The 16,254-nt window shown below is 42.2% G+C and overlaps 1 protein-coding gene across 2 annotated transcripts in view; it reads right to left on the minus strand.

The window, feature by feature from the left end:
- The window catches only part of ADRA1A (adrenoceptor alpha 1A), a 57,294-nt gene that overhangs the window by 40,194 nt on the left and 846 nt on the right, over positions 1–16,254 (minus strand). For both annotated transcript variants that reach the window (XM_081171746.1, XM_081171745.1), the window contains exon 2: positions 10,364–12,079. In XM_081171746.1, coding sequence (XP_081027872.1) covers positions 10,364–11,252 — 889 coding nt within the window. In that variant the 5' untranslated portion in view covers positions 11,253–12,079. The remainder of the gene's footprint in view (positions 1–10,363; positions 12,080–16,254) is intronic.

Here is a 16,254-nt window from a genome sequence, read left to right on the forward strand (position 1 = left end):
AGGAAGGGGAGTGCGGGGATGCAGTCCACCCCGGGTGTCATCCATGGGTGTGTGTGTGACAAAATGGCACACCCTGGTGATCGGCACTTACCGCAGGGCCTGGCCTACAGCGTGCCCGGGCCGTGCATCTCTCCTGGCAGTGACGCGGTGGCTCGGGGCTCCACGCTGCCCGAAATGGCAGTGTGGGGCTTGTGTCCACCAGGCAAACTCCATGGGCAGCTCGTTGCGGTGCTCCCATGTGCAGATCATCGCGGTGCCCCTGTGCATGAATCACCGCAGCACCCCTGTGCAGTGCCCCCATGCGCGGCTTGCCATGGAGCCCCTGTGGACAGCTCACCCACCCCCATGGGCGGCTCGCCCCACCCCCGCCGCTCTGGGTGCTGGAGCAGTTAGCTACGTAGATTACTTCTACGTTAGCTAGAAGTAATCTTTGACTTGAAGGGTGGTTCAGTTCAAATCCAGTATGCTGATGGCACTCAGCTCTATTTCTCCTTAGCATCTGCAGGTGAGGCATTGGAAGTGCTTAGCCAGTGTCTTGCCTCGGTAATGGACTGGATGAGAGCCAACAAATGGAAACTCAATCCAGATAAGACTGAGGCAGTGTTAGTGGGTGGTTCCCTAGACCAGATGGGTAGGATATCATCTGCTCTTGATGGGGTTACACTTCCTCTGAAGGAGGAGATTTGTAGCTTGGGGGTCCTCCTGGATCCTTGAGGCTCAGTGCCTTCCATCAGCTTCAGCTGGTGGCCCAGCTACGCCCCTACCTGGACAGGTATAGCCTAACTACTGTTGTCTATGCTCTGGTAACCTCAAGGTTTGTTTTTTAAAATAATAATAATAATAATAATAATATTTATTAAAAGTTTAAGAATTACAGAAAAAAGTAAAAAAGAAAGAGAAAAAGTCAATACATTACAGTACATAAAAAAACAAAAACAAAAGACACAATACATCAAAACAAAAACAAAAGCAAAAACAATTAAAAACACATCCAATATTTCCATATCTTTATCTTTCATTGACCTCCTCACACCTCCCTTTTTTGTGTTCTAGTTATTAATTATTTCAGCAAATCCTTTCCATCTTTCACTGTTTTCTGTCATTTAATTGTCTTAATTTATTTTAACCTTATCTTACCATTAAAACCCTAAAACTTATTTATACTTAACTCCTTATAACATTTCTACTAAATTTCATTCCAACATTTTTCTACTAAATTTCATTCCAACATTTTTCTAACATTCATTAATTTTACAATATTTCTCTAAATAAAATTTTAAACTTTTTTCCAATCTTCTTCCACCGTTTCTTCTCCCTGGTCTTGGATTCTGTCAGTCCTTTCTATCAATTCCATATGGTCCATCAACCTGGTGATCTTCTATCTGAGGCTCTTAACTCTTTTCCATGTCCCTTCTGCAGATCTTCTTCATATTTATACATGTACTTTACTTTATCTTCTGCTGATCTTGTTCTTAATTTCCTTCCTTTGGCACTGAGGAGTAGATCTCGGGGAAACTCCAACCTAACAATGTCTTTATTCCTTCTCAACAGATCAGCCCATTCTCCATAGTCAGAACTAAAGTCCAAAAGATATTTCAGAGCGTGTTTCAAAATCCCTCCAAAGCCAAAGGCTCTCACAACTCCAATCTCCCCCTGACCCAAATCCAGATCCCAAAAGCCAGAACATCCCTGCATAAGGGGATCTATCCAACTTTCCTTCTCCAATCCAAGCGGGACTCCATCCCTCCAAATCTGGCTTTCTCTAGATTTAATCGTAAAAGGCAACAGCTTATGTTCATCAAAGTGCCTCTCTCCACTTGAATTACTTGAGGTTCAACAACAGCTTTCTCCTTCGTCTTCTCCACAGCTTGCCATGTCAAAACAGATTCCTGAATCAATTCCTGAGTTGTTTCTGTATAGGTATTCACTTTTTGTCCCAAATCAGTCATTTTTTGTCCCAAATTGTCAATTTTAATAATCATCACATCCGTCTTCTCATGAAGCTGTTCCAATAAAGCACTTGTCTTGCAAAATGCAATCACTAAGGCTTCTTCTGTCGACAGTCTTGTCCAAGGTCAATCTCTGATTCTCACGGTCTTTAATCTCTACAGCTGGAAAATTCCCCAGCTCCACTCCTGCAACAGTTTCAAAAGCTTCCTCTAGGGGAGACAATTTCTATTTGTATCCGTCCTTTTAAACGCAGATCCAGCAACAAAGTTAGTTCAATTTTCAGTTACTTTTGCTCCTTTTTAAATGCAAAAGGAAACAATGGAAACAATATATCTTATTTAACTATCTGTCAACATACGTTTTATTCAGTCAATGAACTTTCCCAAAACGTCAATCTTACTGGCAGCCCATTCCCAAGTTCAAAACGGTGGTAATTTATCTTTCTTAACTCTCTCTCCTGCAGGCTTAGGCGATCTAAAATTTCCCCCCTCTTCTCCTGCTTCCAAGGGGGGTTTAGTATATTTAACCGATGGAGATTTAATCCTTCACAAAAGGCTTTCCAGACTTTAGTTTGCAACGTCTTTGCTTCAGTCTATTTACAAAAGAGGAAGGCGGACTTCCTGTTTGAAACCTTCCCGTTTTGATGCCAAATTAAGATGTTTAAAGATCCAATTTTCCGTTCTACTCACGGGTACTTGTTTAGAGTCCAATTGTCCACAGGAAAAAAGTCAGCGCTCTCCGACAACAGCAATGCGGCTTCACTCCGTGAAAAGAGCAGTCAATTCGAAGCACCGCGCCGCTCACCCCACGTTGCTCCGGAACCCCAAAACCGGGTTTTCCCGTGAGTAGGGGAGGCGCAAAAGGTGCCAGCCGAATCCCACGTCCACAGGCTTCTCCTGCCTGTGGTTTTTAGCGGGTCTCCGCCTCGCCGTGGCGGTCCAGACCCTGATTTCCACGGAGCAGATCCCTCCCAATCAGAGGAAATCCGCCATTGCCGGAGGCGCTAACCCGTAAGTCCCAAGGTTTGATTACTGCAATGCGTTATACATCAGGCTGCCTCTGAAGACGGTTCGAAAACTTCAGCTAGTGGACAAGTCAGCGGCCAGGTTGCTCACCAGAGCAAGACAGTTTGAGCATATTACACTGATCCTGGTCTGACTGCACTGGCTACCAATTAGTTTCCGGGCCCAATTCAAAGTGCTGGTTTTGACCTATAAATCCTTAAATGGCTCAGCACTGCAGTACCTCAAGGACCGGTGTCAGGGAACTGCCATCAGCTCAGAGGCGAGAGGTGGAAGGGCAGTTGTGTTATAGGGAACCTCCAAAGATCTTGTGAAGCAGTTCCTCCTCTGGCGAGGAGGAAAGCCCCGCCTCCAGTGGGGAGGAGGTGAAGGGACCAGGAGATGCTAGGGAGAGCCTCAACACGGAGCCTGAGGAGAAGGATGGGGGTCACACGGCTGTTATGCTGGGGGAGGTACAAGGACCGGCCACTTCCAGATTCTGCTAGCGACTGAGCCAGACATGAACTTGCGACGCTCTTCACTGTAAATAGTTTGCACTAAGAATAAAGCTTGGAAAAGACAGGTTGGAGTCTTGCCTGTTTGCTCTCGATCAACCACACCACCACCTGACAACTGGGTATAGTGAATCAGGATGAGAGGAAGGAAGAAATTAAACAGCACCCACAGAGCATGTTCAAAGAGTGGCCATGTCTGCAAGTCACGATTAGAAGCTAGCAAAAGCAGCTACAGGGCAGGCAAGTCAGGAGAGGCAGCCTACTCTCTCCTGCTGATTGGAACAGAAGAAAGACACTCGGTTAGTCACACAAGCAGCAGCTGCCACACAGCCAGATTCTGAATGAATTGCAATTCAACTCACTCAGGGATCTTTTTTCATTTGACTAAAAAACAAAAAACCCTGGACATTTTGCCAATATTTTTTTAAAAACCTGGGCAGAAATTTTAACCCTGAAAAAACCAGGAAAACCAGACATATGGTGCTCCTATATTTGCAATATATAAAATATTACTCCAAGACACCACAAACACCCTCAACACAATTAAAACCAATGGGAACACAACATAGGATACAAAATAAACTCTACCCAGTGTTCAAAAATGTGGTCTAAACCATCATTTAAATCCATATCAGTGAGAAAGAGAGAACTCACTCTGAAACGTAACTACAGGTGGTACCTAACACTAAAGAAGTTGTCACTAATACAATATCAAAAGACAATAACACAAAGTGAAGATACGCAAGTGAAGGCAAAAAATAAATGCAGTAGCTGCACAAGATTAATTGTGCCACTTGTCTAGGTCAAATAAACAGCAGCAGTGTGACCTGGTACCTAATAATATGCAATGTATGATCTAGGTTTCTTTTTTAATATTTAGTTTTATTTGTGTTTCTGATACAATTCCATATCAAAGAAATGAATGGAAATGATGCAAAGGACACAAAAAAGAAAACTCTGAAATAGAAAAGAAAGAACAGTTTTAGGAAATCATAAAGTAAGCAGAAAACCAGAAAGCATTCCTCCACTGACTTCTCATCCTCTCCTTCCATGGTTCCTTTTGTCTCTTCTGTTTCACACATTTTCTTGGTTCACCCCATCTATCGTAACTACTTAAATACACCTTAGTTTTTTCTTACACTGCTGAAAATCTTAGTATCTTGCTCGGTTAATTGTTCGTTTATTATATTTTTCCACATATTCAATAAAAAATATCCAGTCCTCCTTATAGCTTTCATCTTTTTGATTTCTTATCATAGTGGTCATCCCTGCTAACTCCACGTATTATAACAATTCAATACGCCATTCTTTTTTTTGGTGCCTTATCTGTTTTCCATTTTGGGGCTAGTAATACAGGCGCAGCTGTTGTTGCATAGAGGAACAAGTTTCTCTCTTTTTTAGTCACTTCTGTTGTTATTAACTCCAGCAACAATACTTCTGGGTTTTTAGAGAAGGGTTTCTAAAACATTTTTTTTTTTTTACTTCATGATGGATTGCCCAGTAGTTTTTAATTATACTACGTGTCCACCACATGTGGTAAAAGGAACAACCTAGGTTTCTGTCCCAGGCCAACACATTCCAGAATCTGGATCCCACCATTGAAAAGGCCTTTCTTTGCAGTGCCTGCCCAGGGTTCTTGAGGCAGAGATGGAGTAAGCTTTGCCTCAGGGTAGCTACATGCAGGAAGGGTCTTTCAATGGGGAGAGGGAGCAAATGGGCTACATTGTAGTATGAAGTTTTTAAGGATCAATAGGATCATTCCAAAATGAGTGATTTTTAAGAATACAGCTGCACTTGGTTGATGTCTCTCTTAATGAGAAGCCTGCAAACTTGAGTTATGGAACTCTGTGCTTGTTGGCTGGATCAACATTTGCCCGTTGTTTCTAATGGGGTAGCTTTCATCATGTTAGCCTGACTGTTGTGTTCAATTTTCTGCATTACAAAAGGGGCAAAAAAGACTCCGAAAAGACTAACGATGTGATTCTAAAATAACACAGGAGTTGTGGAAAGAGATGGACACAAACCATGGGCAACTGCCCTTATAAGGGATCAAATATGTGAGGTCAGTTTCAAATTGAGGAAGATTTCTTAAAGCTCAACCGAAGGGCTCTATGGCAACAGCTTGATTGCAGGCTCCATGTAAGCAGATAGAAGGGGGAATGTTATGTCTCTCCTTCTCTTTCTAATCCTTTTTGGGTATGTTTGTGGCTGTTTGGCAACCAGCATTCCAACATCATTACAGCCCCGGCATTGAAAGCTAGTCTGTTCAAGACTTTACCTTCTGAAGAGTCGAGCAAACCTTGTCCACAAGCCGTTAGTCAGAGCCCAATAATTGTTCTAAAGAATGAAATGTGAAATGTGATTACAGCTTTTTGAATTCAATAGCTGAATTGTTCACTTTCTAAGCTTCCTTGAGTGTTTAAATGAAAACATGTAATTGAATTGTATTTCTTGAAAAACAAAAACTTACAGACATCACTGGACATCCTTATGATTATAAACCATAATTGTCAATCATCAATTCAGTTTATCAATAAGGTATCATATTATAAGAATGTCTAAATGTAGAGACTCTTTTCAGTGTTGGCAAAATATATATGCAGCATTGAAATTCAATATATAAATATCAGAAAAGAAATGTTGAAATTGATATTTAAAAAAATTGTTAGATATCATTTAACTTTATATGAAGCCAACTATGAATTATTTGCAATTGGATACTGAATGGGTGCTACCTTGCAATTTTGATAACATCTATAGAGATGTTTTGGAGCTCCTGGAGACTCATTCCCAGTCAGTGTAGACAATCCCAAGTTAGATGAACCAATGGTATAAAGCAGCTTTCCTTTTTTGCCCTGCCCTTCTGTATTTCCCGTCCACTTCCATGGGGCTTACACATGAAAAGACACACAAGGATTGTGCCGATTCATTTGTAAACGTCAATAGATATCAATTGTTTGTTAGTAAAGCCTGTAAAAGCGAGCGTCTGTGAAATGAAGAAATAAATATGCTCAAATTAGACTTATTAGAAGTAAAATGTTTTTGTGCAGTCCTAAATGCACTTGGTAGAGATGGGATTGAGCCTCATAGAACACCGTGGCAATTGCTTCTGAGTAGACACACAGAGGAGTGCAGTGTAAGTGGGTTTTGATAAGTTACATTAATTCTTATGTGTGTTAATAAGTTTCCCAGGCTGGCAGGTTGATTAGCATAATATTTCTCAATAACTTGTATTCTTTTCTTTACCTTGAATTATAAGGAAATGATCACTTTAAGAAATTTAGCTGCTAATTATCAACCAACAGACAAGCTTATCCAGATAAGAACTGTTCTTCCTGTATTACAAAAAGTACAAAAAATTCCCCATTTCATCTTGTTGGAGGCGCATATGATTCTGCTTTGTGATTAAGGTGTTGCAAAACTATGGGGCTGCATAAAATATTTTTTTCAAATATTAGCTTAATTATACTTTTCTGTGGGAGGGGGGAGGTCAACAGTTACATTTATTCATGTTACATGTTTTTTCAGGGGTGTTTCTGTAATAGATAGACGAGGAGGCGATAAATGAACAAAGAGTCACAGAGTGAATACCCCAGGGATGCCAAACAACTGAATATTAATTAAAATCAATAAATAATTCAGAAAACGCTTATGTATACTCTCAGCTGAAAATAATGAACTCAATTACTCACCAAGGAACTGTACCTAAATAATTTCTGTCTGACTTTATTCAGGACAGTTAACCAAATCATAACTAGCACAGGGAGCATTATGGTGTGGCACTTTCCCCAAAAACCCTCTTTTTATACAGTTTGCTATTTGAATGTAACAATTCAGTAAAAATATCTAAAAGATTTGGCCCAAAACTTTAATTTAATTTTAATCATTCCCACCCCACCTAACCCTTCCTCGTAAAACTATATCACAGAATTGTAGCATTGGAAGAGACCACAAGGATCACGCAATGCGGGAATCGTGTGCCCAACGTGGGGCTCAAAACCACATCCCTGAGATTAAGAGTCTTCCTTTAAGTGTCCTTCCACCCTCCCAAGCACCCCAGCCCTAGGATCTCCAAACCACAAAACTCATAAAACCAATGAACAAATAAGCAGTGCGGAGTGGAAGAGAGTAGATTAACGTTTCTTTAAAATTAATTGAGTCCGACCCCTTGTGAGCAGCCTTGTTAAATCAGACTTGGCATTAGCACTATACAGAATTACATTACAGCATTTCAAAGCTGTTTAATTCCCACTCACCCCCCGCAAAAGAACGGCAGTTCGCTTGGCCACACCTAAGGATTTAGCCTGCTGGCAATTCTAGTGCTCTAACAAGTTTAAACTAGAACTAATCTAATATCCAGGATTAGTAAGCAATTCTTCATTCAGACTATTCCCTAAATAGGAGAAAAATCTGCATATAGTTCTTGGCCAGCAATTAGTTTTGTGGAAATCTGTATTTTCTTCTCTTGGCATACTTAAAAAAAAAAAAAAATCAGAGAGAAAATCTCCATTGTGCTCACTTCCCAAATTTTCTAAAATTGTAATGATATACTAATGAGAATAGACTGAGACAACTTACTCAACATACCTTCTATTTTCCCATGATCTAAAATAAGCACAGTTAGGATCATATATCTCAGTTATAGGTGCATGCCACTGGTTTGCTTGTATATAGCACCTTCCACCCATAATGTGAAGAAGTCTGATGTTTATCAGAAACATAACCTCACAGATGGTCCTTTTAAAGCTATGCACTTGATATTTGAAAATATATTTAGGTCTCCAAGTTTCAAAATTCAAGAGACCCCCTTTTCTGAAAATAATCACCAGGAATATGACATTTCCAACAAGTATTGCATATTCAGATAATTCAGTCATTGTGTATTACACCTTCAGGTAACTATATATAACTTCCCATTTTAAAAACCTGTGCATTTTGATAGCAGTAAATTGTGATTTACATACAGAAACACGGTTCCGTATCCAAGTGGCCAAAGCAGAGGAGAAGAGAGATTCCTCATATCCAGTGGCCCTGATTGTACACATAGCTCTAGCCCTAATCAAATAATGGTAGAAACAATTAATGTGTTGGGACAGGAGTTGAACTCAGAGCAGGTACACTCTGCTCACAATCTTGCCAATTATCTCTTCAAGAAGGTAATGGATTTGCAACAACTGCTGCTTTCACATATGTCTGGATTGGGGCCATTAAATAAAGGTCAAGCCAAATTGGTTCACACATGTATGTTTTTTGCTTGCAACACTGAGTGAATTGGCTTTCAGAGATCCAAAATCACTTTAGCTCCAGTCCAATGAGCTATAAGCATCAAGTGTTGAGAAAGCAAGTATTTTTGTAAATGCTTTGAGATTTTTTGCACTCAAGCAGTGTATAAATTTATTAAATAGATAGATAGATAGATAGATAGATAGATAGATAGATAGATAGATGATAGATAGATAGATAGACAGATAGATAGATAGATAGATAGATAGATAGATAGATAGATAGATAGATAGATAAAATAGGACCATGCAAATGCATTTGGGAGTAAGCCCTAAACCAGCTTGCATCCAGGCTTATGATTTGAGTGTTTGACATATACAGATTGTACATTGAGCAGATGTCTGATCCCAAACACATTGATTATCAAGGAAAGATTTCTTCTGAAATAATCAAGAAAATCCACTCCTCCACAGGCACTAGAATAGGGTACTAACTCAGATTTGGTACTTCACTGACAATGATGGACTTTTGAAAACCACAAAGAGGATAGCTTCCGGCCAGTTAGTTATATCAGGTTAGTTTTAAAATACACAGATCTACCCCGGAGTCGATACTTTGCAGCCTGGTCTTAGGTCTCTTGACTAAAAGCAAGAGCATTCTGTGGGGTATATTCCTATATAGGCACACATAGAATCACATCCTTCGTCCTTTGGGTCAAACTCAGCACAATGAAAGCAGTTCAACCCTATGCCCATGCTGTTAACATATCAAATTGACTGTGAAATCTTAGTCCGACATCAAAAGGGGGCCAAGCATGAGTGGAGGAGAACCATCCCCTTCCCTTGTCTCATTTCCCCATTGTTAGTTGTGCCTTCCCATTTTTCTCCAGCTCCAGGACTGGAAGCTGGGAAAGAAAAAAGCATGGGATAATGGGAAAGGAAAGGGAGAGCTCAGTTTCCTCTGCCATAGGTGCCAACTCCCTGGGGCCCTGGGTGCCTGAGCACCCAAAAAATTCCCCATGAAGGGGCCAGGCACCCACAGCACTCCTGCCCTCTGCTGTGCACTCCTTCTAAACAGAACCCACATACCACCATTTAGATGTGAATGAGAAGGACATGCAGCTAAAATGCCGCAGTGGCTGTCACGTCTAGTTTAAGAAAAGCCCCCATGGATCAAACCAAAATCCATTCAGTTCAGCTTCCTGTTCTCGTATTGGCCAACCATATTGCCCTATGGGAAGCCTCAAGGCAGGATGTGAGTGTGACAAAACTCACCCTGCTTGTAATTCCCAGCAATTGGTCTTCAGCAGCATACGGCCTTCAAGGAACTTAGCCATGATGGCCTGTAGCCCCAGATAGCCTTATCCAGTGCCTTTTTTCCTGGGGCTGCTCAAAGGGTGCTCAGCACCAGCACCGTCCCCCCCAAAATGTTAAAAGTGTGGCACTTACTGTAACAACTTCATGGTGAGTACAGGCACCTTTTCCCCTAAAAATAAAGCACTGGCCTTATCCTCAATGGATTTGTTCCCTAGCTGTCCCAGAGTTACATGAGCACCAAATATCTCATTTACAATCACCAGAGGATCTGATGCAGAATCGTGGACGTTAATGCAATTCACCACAATAGTTGCGCAACCCCACCCCCTTCGTGACCAAATGCATTTGCTTGACTTACCAATGGGCATGATGATAAAGAAGGGGAGCCAGCAGAGTATGAAGCATCCCACCACAATCCCCAGGCTTTTAGCTGCTTTCTTTTCCCTGGAGAACTTCAGGAGCCTCACGGAAAAATTGGATTTGTGCTTGGTGCTGGGTGTTGATCCAGTGGTTTCTGTGGTGGTTTTGCGGTGGATGCGAAGAGTCACTTCCTCTGAATGGGACTTCTCTGTTTTCAGGCCACAAGACAGTCCTTTGCTTTCCCTTTTTGCCACCACATACACCTGGCAGTACATTGCCAGTATGATGATCAAGGGGAGGTAGAAGGAGCCCAGGGCAGAGAATAAGACGTAACCAGGGTCAGTATTGATCTGACAGATGGTTTCATCTTCTGGAGCTGGCTGTTTCCAGCCAAAGAGGGGCCCTACTGATATCACAAGGGACAGTACCCAGACACACAGAAGGGCTAGCAGGCCCCTCTTTTCAGTCACTATGGCTGGATATCTTAGCGGGTAGCTCACCCCAATGTATCGGTCTATAGAGATGACACAAAGGCTCATGATGGAAGCTGTGCAGCATAGAACATCCACAGCTGCCCAGATGTTGCAGAAGATCCTCCCAAAAACCCAATACCCCAAAATCTCAAAAATAGCAGAGAAAGGGAGGACTGTCGAAGTCAACAGGAGGTCGGCCACAGCCAAGTTGATAATGTAATAGTGAGTTACGCTTTGCAGGTGCTTGTGACAGGCTACTGACAGGATAACCAAAATGTTACCCAGGACTCCAAAAACAATCAGCCCCCCCAAGATAACACCTAATAATATGGCTTTTGAAATGTTTACTTCCTTCACAGGCTGGGTGCAGTTGAAGCAGTCAGAGGCAGAGATGTTCTCGGAGTTCAAAGCCATTATATCAATACTGGTTAATGTTCATCCAGTGTTGTTTGTGATTCACTCTGCCCTTTCTTTGAAAGAGCGAAGAACAAATATATAGTAGTGTTGCAAGAAGCTCTATTTCCACATTGTTGATAAAAAGTAACTGGAAATGTGGTTCTTGCTTTATAAATGCAGAACCTGGAAGGACACCTCTGACTGGGAAACTTATTTGAAAATCCACATTTATTCCTTGGTATCTGTTCCAGTTAGGCCAAATAAAAATACTGCTGCAATTTGGAAGACTCTCTTTAGGGCGCTCTCCTTGATGTTCTCTGGACCTTGTGGGATGCTTGATGACACAGTATTGCAGAAGGGGTCAAAGATCTCTTTCCAAGTTTCTGTTGGGCTGTTAAAAAAAAGAGCCATCAGGTTACAGAATGCTTTCTGCCACTAAGCAAGGAAAATATGTTTGGGTTTGTAGCAAAGGAAAATATCTGAGTTCGTGGAAAGGCCATCAACATCTGAAGTGCGTCCATTTAAATTTGTCTCATTAGACACAAATGGCAGGAACATTCTCTTTTCTCCCACTTATTTGGGTCTTTATCATACTTGATTTTCAAATATGTTTAAAGTTGGAATAGTGGAAGACCACAAGGATGTTTCCAATTAAGCTTTGCTTTTGTTATCATCAGAGATGTGCATAACAGTCTTGAGATGTGGAACAAAGTTTGCTGCAGCCGTAAGATTCTCAGCGTTGTGCCAACTGCCTCCAGGATGTAAGCTTATTAACAAATGTTGGTCATAGCTTGAAAAAGGGACTTCTGCTTGTTGTGCTCCTTGCAGGATAGATATGCTAACTCCTAAATAAGAAAAAAAAGAAAAGGAAGCTTATTTTAAAAGCCATGGCTACCTGCTGCTGTAATGTCCTGACTGCAAAGGTTTTCTGGGACCTGGGAATCAACTTGACTGATTTTTCCTTATCATCTGCAGCACTAACTGCTGTTTACTAGTATATTGCTTGCTCAGTAGATGCTGTTGCTCAACCCCATAGCTTTTGACCAATGGTGGAGCATCCCCCACCTGCGTCCGGAGCAAGTGCACACCAGGGCGCATGCAGGGCATGCTGTGGGGGCAGGGGCAGGGCACACCACAGGAGGGACCCCTGCACACTGCTGCAAAATGGGGTGAGTTCACGGTGACCTGCAAGCCCAGTGTTGCTTTGCAAGACTCACAAAAATGGGCTTGTGGGGTGCTGCGAGCAGGCGTGCAACTTGGTCCTGCAAACCCAGTGCTGCTTTTGCAAGCGGTGCTGGGCTTACAGGGAGGGTACCGTGAGCTTTTGTGGACTTCTCATGGCATCCTGCAGTTGCATTGTGGCTGAGAAGGGCACAACAGGGCTGTGCCTTGGTCCCTGTGAATGCAGCCCTATGGCACTGCTTGCAGGGGCCAGGGCGCATGCCTGTTGCCTCCTTCTCAGCTGCCCCCCAGCTGGAGGGCTCCGTGTGAAGGATGCAACAGCTCAGGGCATCCTCCCAGCAAGCAGAACCACTAGGAAAAGCAGCGCTGGGCCCACAGGGGCCAGGGGGCACACCTATTGCATCATTCTCAGCTGCCCTCTAGCTGGAGGGTGCTGAGAAGGACGCAAGTGTTCACAATGGGGCAGGGTGCTAAATGGCACCAGGGGCAATGGCCTCCTCAGCCCCCCCCCCAACATTACGTCATCATTTCTGACTCTCAGTGCAAGAATGCTATTGCTGCCTGGTGGTTTTGTGAATCACAACCCTGCAGTCTCAATATAGGGACAATGCCACATATTTCAAAAGACGTCTCTCCATGTTTTCCTTTTTCATCTGATGTAGACAGAAAAGCTTGTGGCTACACAGTGAGAACAAGTCTATGGACATTTTCACACTACAGGCTCAAAGTGATTTGTAATGCAGACTAGCAGCTGGAATTACAATGATCTCCCACTTTCTCTTCCACATTAGCAATGGTCCCACATATGCATAAATAGTGGGCGAGATAGACTTTACACTGATTCAGCTCTTAGATACGAATATGCCATGGCTACTCTGTAGGGATTTTTCCAGCCTGGGTTTTCTTTTTACAGCCAATGTTTTGCCCAGGCAAGAAGGCCTGATCCATACTAGGGATGACCCCCACTATCAATACTTAGATATAGCTCTGTGCCATATGTAGAATACCTTCAGCACTGAGTAATGAGTGACCACCACCAGCCCTTGCGCATAAGAGAAGGTTCAATGACACAGCAAAATCAGAAGACCCCTGCTTCAATCACTGGCATCCCCACTTAAAATGATCTGGTAGCACATTGATGATAAAGACTCCACTCTGATTGAGACCATTGCCAGACAAAGCAGAATAATGGGATGAATGGGTAAATTAGTCAGACTATGGGCAGTATCTAATTCACTCATTCCTTTACCGTTTTGTCTGCATGGGCCAAATTCGACAGGTGAGTGGGGCCACCCATCTATCAATTTTCTGATGTCACAAATGGCACCAGGGGATTTGGTGCTCTGAGGTCCTGAAGTTGGGGCTTCAAAAAGCAGAACTGACTTTTATCTCATTCAGTTGCAACATCTTGGACATGCTGAACCACCAGGGCTCCTCAACCCCTTGGTTTCTCACCCGCCTTTTCCAAAGACAAAAAGCAGGCAGCCCCCGTTTGTTTCAGCAGCTGTTTCACTGAAACCCCTTTGCAGTGAATGAACTGCTGAAATAAAGGCAGAAAATACACCCAGACCAAGGAAAGGTTCTCCTCCTTTCACATCAGCTGAAGGACAGGGGGAGGTTGCTTGGTGCTGGGTTTGGGGGCTCTCCCATATACACAGATCAAGCAGGATCATTTGCTGTTGGCATCAGTTGATGTGTGTGTGTGTGTGTGTTGGGGTGTGTGTGATCCTGCATAGCCCGGGCCTACTGCTCTGTGCAGTGCTTCAAAGCCTTGTTGTTGGGCAAATTGGAAGCAAATCAAGCACAATGTTACTTGCACAATGTTGGGTGTAGGGTGGGTAGGTAGCCTTGCAGGCCAAATGGGGAAGCCTGGGTCAGGACTGGCCTGTGGGCTGGAGGGTCCCCATTCCTGCATTTGCACAAGGATTTATGCTTGTGCAATGAACCCTCACTTCTCCCTACATGTACACTCCATGCCTTCCCCAAATCTGCCCTGGAGGGTTGTGGGAACCCATAGAACAAATTTAGGGGGTGCAGTGGGAGTATGGAGGGAGAACATTCCATTGTGCAAGCAGAAATCCTTGCACTGTTGGACTGTTCCCATAGTACTACTTTGGATACAACCCCAGGCATTTGAATTAAAGCCCATAGCTTCCATCAAAGAGTCCTGGGAACTGTAGTTTAATAATAATAATAATAATAATAATAATAATAATAATAATAATAATAATAATAATATTTTATTTATTTTATTTAGTTTATCCCCCAATGAATTACTTTTCCAAGGACCCTTAACAAACTACAGTTCCTAAGATGCTTTGAGTTAAGTAATGTTCAAAATGAGCCTATGATTAGGGTGTTGGGCATTCATAGATCGAATAAATAACTTTGGGATACATGTGAACCCCAATGGCCCTCTTTTAAGAAACTAAAGCAATGGTATAACAAATAGTTTATAGCAAAAGCATTTTTAGAAGTTTGAAAACAGTGATTTTCACTCTGTATGAGAGTTGTGTACACTCCAGGTATTGAAACAGCATGTGCACTTCTCCAAGTAAGGAAAGAGGACATATTCTCCAGATGGGCAGGGTAATAATAATAATAATAATAATAATAATAAGCTTTGAATGTTCCAAACAAATAAACAGAGGAGCAGAAAGTACAACATGCTTTCTTCCCTCACTTGCAAAGAGATTCCGAAGTCTCTCCTGAGTCAAACCATGCAACTCATCCATCTCTTTAGTCATTAGAGATGGCAGCACCTCCCCAGAATCACAGAATCTTTCCTAGTCTTGCTCCCCAAGTTCTCTCTTCATTACATGGAGATGTCAGAGTACAAACTGTGACCAACAGACACACAATATTGTCTGCTCTGTACTGACTGTTCTGACTGCCTAAGTTTACAGACATCTTTCCAGCCCTACTTAGCTATTCCAGGGACTGGACTTAGGACCTTCTGCATTGCAAAATGTGTCCTCTGTCACTCATCTGTGACTTTCCCAAAAGGCTTCTACTAAGACTAATGCAGATAAAATAAATCACAGAAGAGCTGGACCCAATCCTTGTAGGATTTATACGGTTGGGAACACAAAAATCAGGTATCAACTGGGTAACAATGCCTCCTGTAACTGGTAATTGTCCAATTTCCCAGTATGCAACACTTGCTAGTATTTTGGGAAACAATATATTAAACCTCACAGATTCTTCTTCATTTTAGGACTTAAGTGAGACCTGAGATTTTTTAGCCACAGTAGGGATGAAATTAACACAGACAAGCTTGGAAAATTATATTACAGCTAGTTATTGGTGGTCGCATGTATACATTTAAGCTTTGCATAAAATTGCTACAGATCGACTAGACTTATATAATTCCTGACCTTTTGGACCCAACATTCACATCTCTCCCCCCACCCACCCCCGTACATGGATGTCCACATGTGTACTCAGGCACACATATTTAGGCTACCTGAGGAAACAATTTGAGCATCTGATGAAACAGGTTCTAGACACAATAAATCTGTTAGTTTATAGAGTGCTACAAGTCTCTCTGTTAACAACAACAACAACAACAATGAAAGTTACTACCATCATCACTTGGTGCCATTAGGTCCCAGAATAGGTTACAACAATTTAAAATTCAGTATTAAAAACAGTTAAAACAATTTACAATCAGGAAAAAGTCATTTCCCTCTTCTTCACACATGCTAGTTACTCGGAGAGAGAAATACTGCAGAATTTTCCCTCCGCAAGTAGTTTCACAGTTTTAGTTTTAAAATGTCAAGATATGAACACAAAGTAGCCTCTTGGACTGTTCTGAAGTTGTTTCCTTGTCAGAAGC

The sequence above is a fragment of the Podarcis bocagei genome, assembly GCF_964188305.1.
Source record: "Podarcis bocagei genome assembly, chromosome: 15".
In the NCBI taxonomy this organism is placed as follows: domain Eukaryota; kingdom Metazoa; phylum Chordata; class Lepidosauria; order Squamata; family Lacertidae; genus Podarcis; species Podarcis bocagei.